The sequence below is a fragment of the Sinocyclocheilus anshuiensis genome, unplaced genomic scaffold (genome assembly GCF_001515605.1).
Source record: "Sinocyclocheilus anshuiensis isolate Anshui unplaced genomic scaffold, SAMN03320099.WGS_v1.1 scaffold45, whole genome shotgun sequence".
NCBI lineage: Eukaryota > Metazoa > Chordata > Actinopteri > Cypriniformes > Cyprinidae > Sinocyclocheilus > Sinocyclocheilus anshuiensis.
The window spans coordinates 44,865-60,759 of record NW_015536467.1 but is presented as its reverse complement, the minus strand read 5'-3'; the positions used below and the strand labels follow the sequence as shown (position 1 = coordinate 60,759).

General features: G+C 35.4%; 1 protein-coding gene across 1 annotated transcript in view; it reads right to left on the bottom strand.

Annotated features, from left to right (window-relative positions):
- Positions 1-12,124, bottom strand: part of LOC107692963 (transmembrane channel-like protein 3) — a 27,152-nt gene extending 15,028 nt beyond the window's left edge. Inside the window, exons 1-12 of the mRNA XM_016492218.1 lie at positions 11,864-12,124; positions 10,861-11,007; positions 9,146-9,221; positions 8,130-8,211; positions 7,677-7,783; positions 6,875-6,973; positions 6,585-6,727; positions 5,529-5,676; positions 4,813-4,856; positions 3,182-3,329; positions 1,424-1,533; positions 1,250-1,328 (exon numbers count right to left, since the gene is read on the bottom strand). Coding sequence (XP_016347704.1) covers positions 1,250-1,328; positions 1,424-1,533; positions 3,182-3,329; positions 4,813-4,856; positions 5,529-5,676; positions 6,585-6,727; positions 6,875-6,973; positions 7,677-7,783; positions 8,130-8,211; positions 9,146-9,221; positions 10,861-11,007; positions 11,864-11,979 — 1,299 coding nt within the window. The 5' untranslated portion in view covers positions 11,980-12,124. The remainder of the gene's footprint in view (positions 1-1,249; positions 1,329-1,423; positions 1,534-3,181; positions 3,330-4,812; positions 4,857-5,528; positions 5,677-6,584; positions 6,728-6,874; positions 6,974-7,676; positions 7,784-8,129; positions 8,212-9,145; positions 9,222-10,860; positions 11,008-11,863) is intronic.
- Between the last annotated feature and the right edge of the window lie 3,771 nt (positions 12,125-15,895).

Here is a 15,895-nt window from a genome sequence, read left to right as displayed (position 1 = left end):
AAATCATCATTTAATAAACTAGTGTTTTCTGAGTCAGTGTCGCAAAGATGAAATTGATGATCCTGACTAGCCATCTCATCATTGGACGCACCTTTAGAAAGAAATGCATCTTGGATTACATAATAAAAGAGTTTTTGTTTTGAATTTGAATTATTTCGTTTTGTAGTCGTTTAAAGCTTTCCATAGATGTATTCATTATGTTTGTAAGGAAAATATTAGCTGATTTTCGGTTAATTGTGAAGCGCTCCTGCTCAAGACCGAGGCAGTAAGCGCATCCTGTTTGTTTTCTGTATTTTACAAAAGCACAAAATTTTCTTGATATTGTGAGTGCACACAAATAAAATAGACCCTTTACAGTTCCGAACAATGTATTATTCTTACGTTTATGAGCAAAAATGACGGCGTAGCCTATTTAATTTGTTTCCACTGATGTCCTGAAGCGCGCTTCTGCTTCTACTCTCCGCACAAACGATTGGATATGCACCTAATAGCGCACATTTATCTAGGTTAAATGTTTAAACTAACATTGTGATATGCTTCAAGTATTTTATTTCTATAGATTTCATTTTCGGCAAGTCGTAATTACAACACCGTATGACATTGTTTCATATGATGCTTATAAGTATCTTCATATTTCGTTAGTATCTGATAACACTTAATCAGTAAAAGAATAAAAATTGCTCTACGAAAGATCTCCATGATTAGCCTGTTTTTGCACTTCCTGTTTTCCCTGCTTGAGAATTTCTGTCCAATAAAGGGATGACCTTAGCTCACGTGTAGTTTTGTTTACAATTTCTGGCTCACTTGCAAAAAGGGCAGTGAACCGCACCAAACAAAAAAAAAATCAACATTGTATTTGGTTCGGACCAAAGCAAGGGAACTAGTGGACTTTCCTGGTGTGAATACACCCTTAGTATTAGTATTTAAGAATTTTAAAAATATTTAGTATTTAAGAACAACAAAAATAATAATTATTATTATTATTATTTAAATTACACTAAATATTTATGACTGTCCTAATTTCTTTATTTTCAATGCGAACTGAGCCACTAAAAACACTGGATCATGAGTTGCTTGTGTGTAAAAGAACACTGTGCCACACTATTTGCAGTACATTTTTTTTAATGAAAACAAAGCCTTTGCAACTAGATAAACGCATTAAGCAATACTGCGATTTCAATTGTATTAATTAATCATGTAGCCCTAGAGAAAAGGTTGAGAATGCAATAAGAATGTAACTGTGACTCACAGCAGAGCTCATGCTGTTGACTTTATCCAGGAGGGCAATAATCAAACTGTAGAGGTTTCCAAGGTACAACACCAGAACTCTAAACAAAAGGCATATTTCTCTTTTGACAAACAAAATATAAAAAGGTAGAGCCAAACTAGAGCAACAAGAGTGTTCAAAGAGTGATTTTCAGACCTGGCAAGCTGGAAGCGGAGACTTGTTCTGGGGTGGTACATTTCCAGCTGAGCCACTAACTCAAAGGCTGAAGGAGCAATCATTGTGATGAGGGACACAACCACACTCACCTAAAGAACAAACCCAATACATATGTGACCCTGGACCACAAAACCATATATTTGTAGCAATAGCCAAAAATACATTGTATGGGTCAAAATGATCGATTTTTCTTTTATGCCAAAAATCATTAGGATATTAAGTAAAGATCATGTTCCATGAAGATATTTTGTAAATTTCCTACCGTAAATATATCAAAACTTAATTTTTGATTAGTAATACGCATTGCTAAGAACTTCATTTGGACAACTTTAAAGGCGATTTTCTCAATATTTAGATTTTTTGCATCCTCAGATTCCAGATTTTCAAATAGTTGTATCTCGAACAAATATTGTCATATCCTAACAAACCGTACATCAATGGAAAGCTTGTTTATTCAGCTTTCGGGTGGTGTATAAATCTCAATTTCCAAAAATTGACACTTAAGACTGGTTTTGTGGTCCAAGGTCACATATACAGTAAAATCACTCATCTTTCTCTAACATACAACACATCGTCCCTAATGAAATATCTGGATATGGCAGACATAAGAAAAAGAAGCAGAAAAAGAAGAAATAATAGTAATTAAATAATTAGAAAAGAACAAAAGAACAAAAAAAAAACAACAACAACAACAACAACAACAACAACAACGCTGTGTCCCAATTTACATACAATATTGCCCACAACCCATTCTGCTTTGGATGTGGATTCAATTAGAGCTACAAACAAAAAACAAACAATAAACATGGCAGATAAGCAAGGGGTTTGAGTGATTAACAAATATCTAACCTGATAAAAAAAATCCATGTTATATCTTATATCTCATCTGCAACAACACTGTGAACTTCTATAAAGATATGTTTGGCCATTCATTTTTAAATGCATCATCAACGTGCCTCTTCATTTCTCTCCAATATGGTAGGAAATTAAATTGAACAAAATGTGCATTTTGTTAACTGAGACAAGATGATTGACAGGACAGTTTAAACGGTGACAGGATGCGCATAACAAAGAGTGCTTCGTTAAAGATGTAATTATGACCAAGTAGTCTCAGAGCTTGCACACTATTCTACTACATACTCAAAACTATGCACTTTTTCTTCACAAAAAGGGTACATACTTTTAGGGCGTAGTATAAGGAGGCAAACTGGGATGCCACACAATAAAAACAAAAAAAGAATGAAATAAGAAAAAGGAGGAGGAGCAGAAAACTTGTGTAACCTCTAGCCCAAAATATTTTGTCAAGTACTCATGTACACTTGTAGACAATGTGTAAAAAAACATAACTCAAAGTGCAGGGGCATACCCATCATTTCAGAAGTGAGGGGGACAGAAATGCAGCGATAGCTGGACGCTTTTGTCCATATTAGGAATTTCCTCGTACGACTTTCTGCGCGAGAGCGCCCTCCGGCTTAGAGTATGAATGAAACATACACTGCACGGAGTGTTTGGCGCTCCGCTATGTTCATCTCGCCTTAATCTGGGTCCGAATAAAACATCAGATCATGCACAGACTATACTGTCTCTTTGAATTTAAATCTATATTTATTCACACCGGCTCTTGAAAACCTCTATGCGAACACACTTGCCCGAAAAAGTGCGGGGGACGAATTTACGTGATATTAAAAGTGGGTGGGACACGTCCCCCGCGTAATCTACGCCCCTGTCAAAGTGTACCTCGTTCTTCTCCCAGAGTGTTAGCTCTGGTTTCTCCTGCTCTAGTTTCTGAGAGCGATCCACCACAAAGTAGATGATGTAGATGCTGCCAGTCAGAGACAGCAGCACCAGAATGTTTGCCAGAATCCGCAAACTGATCAGTACGGCTCTGTTGGGACAGAAACACAAGTCAGATACACCAACAAACATCTGATCCTGTACCATCGTGAAATGGATTTATTAAGCGATGATGGACAGCTGACTGTACATGAACCTGCTTACATGGCTACTTTCAAATCCATTGACATGAACTATTGATTATTCACTCTTAATTATTTTATGTGAGAGTTCAAAGAGATATGCAACCTGAAACTAGCACTAGGTAACATCTGTAAACTGCTGCGACTGACCAACCGGACTAAAATATTATAGAGAGCTGAGTATAAGAAAACCACACTGTATTATATTCTGATTTACATTATGATTAATGTGTACACTTTCTATTGCCAGGGACTAATAACCCCAAAAGATTACTTCAATAAAAGTTTTTCTGACAGCATCTTTCTGATTCAGGAGGTTGTATGTATACACTATAAAAGCAGAAGACATGCTCAAGAGGAATTCTAGTATCATAACAGGGTTCCCTCTCCCACCTTCAGATCTAAAATTCGGCATTGGATGAACACTGCAAGCACATTATCAATAAACAATTCCTTTCTGACTTGATGCACTTCATTTCCCAGTTTGCCTGAACAAGTTTTATCACAGACAAAAGCACAAGTACACACTTCAATATCACATGGTTTTTGTAAAATAATATAAGGTAAGAAATAAAATGACATAAGTTTTTCTAAAAAAACAACAACAAAAAAACCCAGAAAAAGCACCTTAATTTAAAAGATAAAACAAGATTTCATAAGCATAAAATCAAACATAAACTTGCTTATTTTTATTTTTATTTTTATTAACAAAGGAAGATTTTCATTTTTGCAATGCATGCAATATGCCATGACTTTATTAATTTAAATCTTTCTGCTACCTTTTTAAGGCCTTAATTTGAGGAAGGGCAAATTAAGACTTTTTAAGACCCGCAGAAATCCTGTTAAATGTCCATAATGCAATAAATAAATAAAAGAAACAAATAAATAAGCAAAATATACATATTTATTTCTTCTTTTGGGGTGAAATGTGTCGTGGTCTTGTTAGATTCAAGTATAAAGTTTAGCTATAATTATCTAGAGATACTGTACAAATGTTAGCATAACCCTGTGCATGGGTGTCACATTCCCACAACATACTGTATTAATCGGCTTTAATGTGTGAGCAGGTCTGCTGGCGATTTAGGTGCAGTCATCCGCCCGCAGTAAAAGGCCGTTTGTATAAAATACAGCTGGATGTTTTCCGTTTCGCATGTTCTGCTGCGATTGCATAGGTCGGGGAGGAGATGTATAAATCAGGGCGGTCTGAGGAAGCATTACAGGCACTGAGAAACAGCACACCACTGCAAGTCACTTACTGACATGATCATTCCCACCCTCAAAACACAGTTCTGTTAAACATGCACTTCTGAGAGAGTTTGGAGAAAACACTTAGTCAGCACTTAGGGTTATGTTGAGGTGATAATGTAAACTCAAATAAAGAGGAAAACTTGCAGGCTTGTGTCTTTCTTCTTTTCTTGCTCTTCTACAATGGCCTCCTAATAAACAGAAGCAAAACATTTTGGTTAGTTGGCATCAGGATTATTAGTTATATCTAAAATTAAAACCATAAAGAAAAAAAAAAGGTTTTAACTTGATGTAATAAAATATCTAAAATGAAAATAAACAAACTATATAGATGTATGTATATGAAAAACAAAAACTACAAAAAATGACAAAAACTAAATTATGCTAAATTACTAAACTTTAAAAGAAAATGGAAAATACGGGAAAAAAAACCTTGATTCAAAATATGAATAAAAACTGTAATAGTATCTCAATGATAAAATAACACTGGTTAGCATCCAAAATACAATTCAAAATCCTAAAAACATTAATAATTAATTGTTAAGTAATATGATTAATAATATGATTAATAATAATAATTTCTGCCAAATAGGTGCAGGTATTATAGTAACTGTTACTTCAATAAATTGTGGTACTTTGGTACCATCATCATAAATAAAGAAAGAAAAGTAAAAAAAAAAAAAATTTAGCATCACACAAATGAGACTCAAATAACATGTTTTCCTTGGAGAAATCAGCACTAATAGTGGAACATAAACCTCCTGTGTAGGCAATGATGAAGTGGATTTAAACTGGATGATCACTGAGAATGGAATCAAGGACAGATTGTTTATTTGGGTCTGTTGGATGTAGAAGATACTCACTCTGATGCTATTGACGATGGCCGCCCCTTTACTCTCGGCCGCCTCTGGGTTCCCAATCAGATAGTCCCATGCACAGAAGACACGCCAGCAGAAGGTGTAATTCTCGTCTGAGGTGCCAGCTAAACTCATGCGGGAGTTTTTAGCCATTCTGATAAAAACAACAGCAAATGAGGAACACAAATTGAGCTTTTTCTAAAGAACAATAATACATTTCTTAGTGAATATGACTATGAAAAAATTACCACATGGTGAAAAATGACTTGGCATTTATGTTGTGTTCGGTTAATTTTGACCCAGAGAGAATGTCTGGAAATGCTAGTTCATGTTTTATGACATTGGACTAAAATTTACTGACTTGGCATTTTGCCCAAAAATCGATAATTTTTGTACTTTTTGCCACCTTGTTACATTTATGGCATTCCCTGTCGAAAATGACAGGCCTAGAAAATTGCCTACGGATTTTCTTTTGTGATGCTACATTATTACTAAATATTGGATTCAATCTTTTTATCTGCTTGTTTTCTTTTAGTTAGCACAGGTTTTGTATAACTTTTTGGAATTAATTGATTGTAGGCCTAATTGATCTGAGCTCATGCACCTCAGTACCAAAATTATTCACAAATAATGTTTTTCACTTAAAAACTGAGGTGCCAAAAGAAAAGAAAAAAACCTGTGCTAATTGAAAGAAAACAAGATGACAAAAACACTATATCCAAGATTTGCTGATAATGTAGCATAATAATAGATTTACAAGCAACATCAAATTAAGCAAAAGATTTCCAGCACAGCACAAGGGTTAAAAAGCACCATCATTTTTTTAGCAGATACTTTCATCAACCCTGCTAAAAAAAGACAGGTTACCCAGATCCTTAATAAACCAGCTTCAACAGAAACACCATACCTGTCGTAAATGAGTTAGTTAAAGCCATGAGTTTGACATGAACTGAAAATATAGCTATAGCTATAAGTCGATTTAAATAAAAGCATCCACCAAATGCATAAATTTGAATGTACGGGGGTTAATTTCAAGCAAAGTGTCTTTGAAGTAGTGATTACTTTCTAAGCAAAGTGATGAAGCTGTAGGCAAAAATGGCCATCCCGACCAGAAAATAGGCCAAGGGTAGTCTGTAGCCGGCACTGCCGATTTTACGCACATTGCCGTAGTAGCCGTAAAAAAGCACAGAGTATTGTAGATATCCCTGAAATATGGACATAAAACAAAAACGGTTGACAAACTGGCAGACTGAACATCAAAAATAAATGATTTGCGATTAAACCCCGAAGTTCCGCAGATAATATGCACATCATATTTGTAAAGCAGTAAAAACGAGAGATGATAGTCTTGCCCCCAGCGACCAGATGGTGTCCAGGTCTTGTGCGGAGGCAAGGTGCTCCTTGGGGATGGTCTTGCTGCGGGTGGTACCGAACGGAGCGCCGGCCAGGAGCTGATTGGACAGATTGGAGAGACAGAGGGAATGATAGAGGACAACAGATGATACCTGAGCAGAAATTGCTTTGTGTCTCTGCACCGGGAGTGAAATAAATCTAACCGTATTTTCCATTTACAGGTTTAAAAAAATGTCCTTGTTGAGTTTTAAAGGGATAGTTCACCCAAAAATGAAAATTCTGTATCCACTGAACGTAAACAGCGTATGCTGTTCTGTGTCAGCTGCACAGCTGACACAGATGTCACATGGATTATTGTACCGATCTCCTCGCTACATTTCTGGACCTTGATCGTGGTAATTACATTGCTGTCTATGGGAGGATCAGAGAAATCTCAGAATTCATCAAAAAATATCTTAATTTGTGTTTCGAAGATGAACGGAGGTCTTACGAGTTTAGAACGACATGAGGGTGAGTAATTAATGACAGAATTTTAATTTTTGGGTGAACTATCCCTTTAATAAAAGATGTTGTCTACAAATAATGTACGAGCACACAGCAGCATCTAAATATCTGTATGTGCTTTCGGAAATAATAATAGAGAAGCATAATGTCATGTACTGTACAATTTATTTGTATTTTTTTTAGTATATCCTTATGTAATGTACCTATAAACTGCCATGACATTTTGATTTGTAAGCTTTCATAACTGAACATATAGCCTATTATTTACTTTTAAGAATGAATGCAGTGCATACTAACCTCAGGCAGCACGATAAAGGCTCCAGTCATAATAGTGAGAACTATATTGATCCCAAATAGCCATCGCAGGAATATGAAATAAGAGGCCACACCTGATCCAAAGTGACCTTCAAAAACAACATATACTGCACATTTAATGCAGTATGGGGTTATTTTGACCTGATCTGACTCCTAAAATACTTTATTTATAGGGTTATATTGATTCAGTCAAATGAAATAAACTACTAGTTAATCTGAATACTTTCCACATGGATGCACATTTTTAAGTCACCCAATATATTTTGCAGTATATTTAACAGTGAATATGCATAAAGTCTAACATATTTACCATATCAGAGCTAGTTTATCATTCACAAAAATTTGATCAAATGTTTTTCTTAATGCCTCGCAATAAGAGATTAACATATTTATCTGCAGTCAAATTAAACACATATTGTGTGTCAAGATACTAACTTTCAATCTTTTTAATCCTCATCTCCCAGGGAATGAACAAGACAACAATGTTGTAGAAGACTCTGGAAATCTTCTTCAGCAACTGCAAACATTTACAAAAAATACAACAGTTAGATAATAGCCTACATTAAACATTAGATTAGTATAGTTTGCAGATAGAGGAATCCAAAAATAGATACATATTCAATCCAAGCAGTGTTGAAAGACCTGTAAGGTCTGAGCTCTCATGTATAGATCATATTGTTAAACCAATGTGTATGGATATCTGATTTTCAGTCTGCCGTGAAAGCCATAATAAGAATGAATAATTTACCATCAAATCCACTTGCTAAAAAGTCAATTAATTTTAATGGTGCTTGGGCAGCCTTGGCGAATGCCATTGGACATTTTAATTAAACCAGGCTATAACAACAGGCCATAAATTTGAGTGCAGTGTCTGTGAACAGATGAGGAGCGCCGCTAAGGCAGAGACACGGACAACCTAACTAGAATCTCACATAAACAGATGGGGGAAAAATTTAAGAGAAAAGGAGAGAAGCTATAATATGTGACCCTGGAGCACAAAACCAGTCTTAAGTCGCTGGGGTATATTTGTAACAATAGCCAAAAATACATTGTATGGGTCAAAATTATAGATTTTTCTTTTACGCCAAAAATCATTAGGATATTAAGTAAAGATCATGTTCCATGAAGATATTTTGCAAATTTCCTACCATAAATATATTAAAACTTAATTTTTGATTAGTTATATGCATCGCTAAGAACTTAATTTGGACAACTTTAAAGGTGATTTTTCTCAGATTTTTTTGCACCCTCAGATTCCAGATTTTCAAATAGTTGCATCTCGGCCAAATATTGTCCGATCCTAACAAACCATACATCACTGGAAAGCTTATTTATTCAGCTTTATGACTTTACCAGTCATAAAATTTACACTTATGACTGGTTTTGTGGTCCAGGGTCACATATGAAAAAGACAAAAGCAGGATGGATGGATGGATAGATAGAAAACATACCTCTGCCCCGGCTGCCTGGTAACCTCTCGTCCTGGTCAGTCTGCCCTCATATTTCAGAACAATCTCTCTGGCTTGCCTAAAACACACACAAATTCAATGTTATGGATTGTTAGCTGTTGCTAGTGATAGTGAGGGCAATAATAGAAGGCTTTCCTGTTCTATGATCCTGAACACATCTCTAGAACACTTTTGTTAATGTTTGTTTTAATAGATGTTTTACCCATTAAAAATGGTGCTTCATTGGTTTCTTTATTAATAAAAATGAAAAACAAACCAGAAACAACAAAATTAGTCCATAAAATTCAATGACAACATAATAGAGGAATCAAACACATACAGATGAAAACATTTTTCAGAAGGTGGGTGTATGTAATCATGAGCGCTCACCCAAAGATGATGAAGACACTCGTAAAATGGAGCATGCATCTTCTCCACCATCAGGCAGAAACCTGACAGTTATTTTAAGAAACTTCATAGATAAATGTGCTAATGAAAGCACACTGATAATTAGTTGGACAAACATCATCTTTGGACATTTGGGTGGATGCAAATGTTCAGAACCCCTGAAATAAATGAATAATGAAAGCATATGGTGGGAGCTGACATAAAATACATTTGGAAATTTGACATGCTATGCTCCATTCTATCTTTCAGACATTATTTAATATATCTAATTTAAATATTTATTTATTTATTTTGTGTGTGTGTGTGTATGTGTGTGTGCGCGCACATTTAATGCAGTATTTTTTTTACTTCCTTACATTATAATTATATTAAATATACATGATATATTTTTAATGCACTGAATTTGTGACAATGGAGGTTCATTTAAAAAGAGAAGGCAAAAAAATATGAAAAGAAGCATATGAGTTATAATTTCTTCTATGTAAATATGAACCAACTTCCTATTTAGTGGATATCAATGAGTTAAACATGTAAGATTTACGTCAGACACAAGTAGCTCCATTGTAATCCCAGTATTTTGGGAGTGCTTTCTCAGGTGCATAAATCCACAATGATTGCTTGTACACTGTACCAGAATAAAACCAGAATGTGATCTTGGCGTAACCCCAGTCATTCAAAGCGGGTGCATTTACGCATCCCTGACCCAAGCGCAAAGAAACCGCAGCGTTCGGTACCCAACCAGTAAAATAAGAAACTGCTGGCCAGGCTAATGAAACAATTACTCAGCCAATTTAGTTTGTTCTCCAAGCATCATGTTGTAAATATGGCAGCCGCTTTCAAGCACTGACAGTTAATTGTTATTTACCTTACGGGTTTAATGCGAGGATGCTTCCCTATGCCATTATCATCAGTTTCAAACATTTTCGAATGCCGTTTCCAAGTAGGCTAATGGCGGTAATGGGGTCAAATAATCATTTTAGACAGACATAATGCTTAATTCTTTTCATTCTTCCTATTTATATAAGGAATCTTACTCACTAACAACCATAACAACCTCACAACTGCTATATAAACACTGGCATCAGCTCAAAAATACCTTTACAGCACATTTTACCTGCACATTCACATTTACGCTCACATTTTGGTCTTATAAAAATGCTGAACTTATAAATCCTATATCCTCTTTATCTTGTGCTATTTAAACTGTTCCACTAGAGAACTATTCAATTTTATGATCTGTAATAATTTCAGTACAGGATGTGCAGAAATTCTGATGGCATTTTCCTAACATACACTTGGCGGGGTCTTACTTGAGCACTTTTAGCTTGCGTCTTATTGGCCAGGGTTTAGTTTGGATGTTGGCGATGATTTCCTTCTGAAGCTGAATGTTCTGGAACGACTCCTCTGGATCATTACTGTCCACTCTTTCTCCATCCTTATCCTCATCATCAGATGGTCTGAAACACAACCAAAGCTCAATAATCACTGCAATTAATCTTACAGTAACATTAGACTTTTATTTGTGCAGCACATAACAAAACATTGTTGATTTATATTAAAAAAAGAACATGAACAATACAATGGATGTACAAAAAAATAAAAATACACACATACACATGTGCATAAATTCCAATATTTGTAATATTATAATTAAATGTTATAACTAAACTATAATTAAACGTTGAATTAATTATGTGGATACTGCAAAATATGTAGACACTTTTAAGGATGAAGGTGAACTGGATTCAGAACCCTAAAATTGTATATACAACCTGTTATAGTTTCTAGTTGTATGTAAAAAATGATAAATGATGACTAAAGTCACTTTCTGTTCTCTAGTTTGCTTATGAAACTTGTTATATGCAAAGTGGGTCGCACACAAATCATACTGTCTTTATGTGAAGCAATGTGGACTGTGTATATAATGCAACAGATCCACATACTGTACATGTGTAAAATACATGGATGCTTGTCATTTAAATTCCTTGTATGATATAAATCAGACTCAGAAATGATGAAAACGTGATATACAAGATTTTTCAAGAATTATATACATTTTTGAATATAAATTTCTATAAATATAGTTTATAAACTAAACATAGTTTATATGCAAACCAGAAGTTACGAAGTTTTACATTTAAATTGAATATAATGCTTTGTTATGCTATAAAGGATAAATATTCAAAATAATTAATAAATAAATAACATACCTAAGAGACTGAATGCTACAGTCTACAAGTGTCAGGTGCAAAATAAACCAATGTAACCTAGAGTTAAAAAATAATTTCAGATTTAGACAAAAAGGTGACTTACCCATTATCGTCTTGATATGGGGAATAAATCCTTCTGGAATTCTTTCTTATGCTCTTATGTCGCTTGGAAGATATCAGGGGTCTGGTTATAGTTGCTGGTTTTGCCATTTCGCTCATTTCCTAGCCTTAGAATTTTCTGCAGTCTTCAGTGAGCATGTGTCCCATCTGTAGAGACTCTGGGGGGAGCACGAACGAGAAGCGCTACCTGCCCGATTGGATCCTACTGAAACGCTGCATAAGCCCCTCCACCAGATGAGTTTAAACAGACAATCACTCCAATGACAGCTGGACTGGCTTCTTAAAGGGACAGCGCGAGAACTGCAACCTGCTGATGAATGCATACACCTCTGTACAAAGCGATTCTAACAAGAGAGAAGACGTAAACACTATTCTCACACTTCACAGCAAACATTGTACATTAAAACACTAGTTAACAACCAAATATTAAATTGATTAATTCTCATTTACTTCCTCAAATGTTATTCTTTCTTCTATGAAACAAAAGCAGATTGTCTGCGCTTCTGCTTGTCACATGACAAACAATTTTAAAATGTATAAAGCTGAGCTTCAAATGGGACGAAAACAGACAGCATTAAATTCATTACAGCAGCTCATACAACTTGTTATATTTTAATGCCATACAATACCATTTTGTATTTCTTAATCGTAATAATCATTAGTTATATAACCAACCCCTCTGTCATAGCTATTAAATGTCATTTGCGGTCATGTTTATCCAAGTTGCAACGTCACAATCAGGAGACACGTGAGATGATTGCATGATACTTCTAAATATGTCATTTTTTAATTGCACACCAACACAAACCTTCCTCTTTCTTTCAACAGTCTATTTTACATGACATTTTCAAATTCCATCTGGAAAAGCTTCATGCATACTAGATTTTCAATTTTTCTCATGACAATAGTTAGTGTTCTGTGCCACGATCAATCGTGTTAATTTACTCTGGAGTTTTGTCTGAGCGGTAATAAACAGACAGATAATATAGATGAAAAACGCACCATGAATTTTAAGTAGGCACACATGGGCGAAATTCCAGTTTTCCTTATAAAGTGGCCTTAGAGTGCGCTGGAATTAAATAACATCGTCACGTACAAGGAAAATAAATGTCCCCACATGCAAAAGAAAAAAGGCCATAGTAGCTCAATATGATAATGTGCCATATGTAACACTAGCTCACCACTTTCACTTTTCCATAAGCACAAGTCTAACTCTTTTATAGAGCACATCAGGCCCATGAAGAACACCAAAGTGTTGCGCTATTTTTAATATTTTCGCATTTGTTAAAGGGGTCATATGATGCAATTTCAATTTTTCCTTTTTCTTTGGAGTGTTATAAGCTCTTGGTGCATAAAGAAGATCTGTAAAGTTGCAAAGACTAAAGTCTCAAATCCAAAGAGATATTCTTTATAAAAGTTAAGAGTCAACCACGCCTACCTAAAACGGCTCGTTCTAACACGCCCCCACATGCCTACGTCACGATGTGGGAAGATTTGCATAACGCCGCCCAAATGTTCACGCAAAGAAAGAAGGCGTAACTTTTATTCTTGCTGTAGTATTGTTGTTCCTGTCGCCGCCATGTCGTGAAGACGCTGTGTGTTTCGTTGTGAAAGCGAAACTACTTTGTTTGGCCTTCCAAAAGAGGACGATATCCGCTTCGTCATGCCTAGAGCTGATCCGTGCTGGTTGCTGAGGAAATACATCAACTTTGCGCTTTCGATCGCCGGATCGGCTTTCTCCGTGGACGAAGCGGAGTCCAGTCCATTGTCACATGTGGTAGCTGCAAGCCCGCCGGACGCTCTTTCGTTGAATCCGCCGGCCGCGCCGTTCTCAAGCCCGCCCGCCTCTGCTCACTCAAGCCGGCCTCCGCTCACTCAAGGCCACGGTGTGTAACGCTGTTTCATTGTGAAAGCGAAAAATAGAAGACAATGTTAGCATCCATTAATTTTAATTGTTGGAGAAAACTGGTTAATTTTAAGCTTTTTTTTTTTGCGCTATTTTCATCTTCTGGATTTAAAATCTAGTCAAATCTAGTAAGCTATGCTATCTTTTTTTTTTCTGAAGCAATCATCTTACAAAGCAAAGATATCTGGATTATAGTTAGTCAGTGCTTGACACAAACCTCAGAATGGTGACAATCAACAAATGCAAAAAGATGAGCTTTTACATCACAAAATAAGAAATAACTAACAATAGTAATAAAAACAAAAACAAAAGTATGAATACAGTCAGCAAACAGCAAAACAATAATCCTATACCAGTATAACCACACAATTTATTCATGCTGCAATGCATATTGGGAACTCACAAACACTTCAGCTATAACAAATGCAACTGATACTGTGACAGTAGACAATATAGAGCTGTATGGTCTAATACAGGAACTGGTCAGGTATTAAAAAATGTACTCAAGCACTGAATAAAGCAATAAGAAGAATTCATCCTATTGGAGTATAATACTACAATTCTCATAATTGAAAAGTATGCACAAACATATGGAAGTAAGATGCAAGAAATAAAACTTGCAAGTGCAAGATAAAAAGTTGAAAAAAAGAAAAAAAAAAATCATAGAAAGTCAGAATTGCAATTTTTCTCACCATTTCAAGTTTAGATCTCAGAATTCTAACCAACTTTCTCTGAATTATGAGTTTCTCATCTTGACATCTTGCAATTTAGTTTTTATTACTGAAAAGAATTAAAAAATGTCAGAATTGCGAAAGAATTATAAACTCAGAATTGTGAGAAACTTGAAGTTTACATCTCAATATTCAGTTTCTGCCAAAAAAAAAAAAGCGAGACAAAAAGTTGAAACTTTTTTATTTTTTAATTCCGTGGTGGAAAGAGACTTCCATACATGTACAGTATGTCTAGCGCCTTTTTAATTTTTTTTAAAGAGTGTGTTAAGCCATGTGAAGAAACGACCATTTTTTGAGGAATCTTGCAGCACTTGCGATTTTATTAGCTATAGTCCACTAAAAGTTATGTCTCACATTGTGCACACACACATTTAAGCCTGAACACTGCCGTGACTAAAATGTGGTCAGGAGAATGAGCATTGTGCAGTCCAAATGTGCAAGCGGAAATTAATGAAATGACTTCTAACAGCCTTCTTCTTAGAGTATAGTTTTAATAGGCCTTTGTTAATGTACTCTCATTAGGTTCATTCTCTATTCTTCACAATGCTTGTGGACTTTTAGATCAGTTTATATCAGATTTCATATATGTACATTTACTGTATATAGCATAATACAAAAGGCGGCAGAAGTTACAGGTAATTCAAAAATACCTCTAAAAGCATTGATGCCATCATTGGTCAGAATCATATGTATAGAGCCATTTTGTTGTAATTTTTCCACCGCCGAGTGTTTATCTTGAGCCCCGAAACAAATGACAAATTACAGTCCCAGAGGTCCGGTTTCAATTTAACATTTAACCCAATAAACACAAATCAATGAGGCTTATTGATCGCATATGAGCTGTGCTGAAACAGTAACATAAAAAGATCCTTTCCCAAACATAACATCAGTTATCATTCCAATCTTATTATGATATCAGTTATCATGCAAAGAAGAGTAAAATCTACTTTACTAAATACAACTGAACGACAAACATATTTACAACCATAATCTTTTATGAATTCAGTTAGAATAATAATTATGATTACTTTTTTATTAGCTGTTCTTTTTGTTGTTGTTTCTACTTATACGGATTATAATGACTTATACTGTCTTTTAACGCATTGCATCGCGCCGCGTAAACATAAAACCATCTGCATTTGTGATCGGAGAAATGACAAGCGCTACTCTACACTGTTCAAAGCTCGCATTTGACTGGAACAGTGTTGTAAATACAACTTAACCGCTGATTTCTAGCCGTGTCCTCTTTTGGAAGGCCAAACAAAGTAGTTTCGCTTGCGGTAACCAAATGTGACGACCCCGGGCTGGACTTCATCCACGGTGAAAGCCGATCCGGCGATCCACAGCGCGAAGTTGATGTATTTCCTCAGCGACCAGC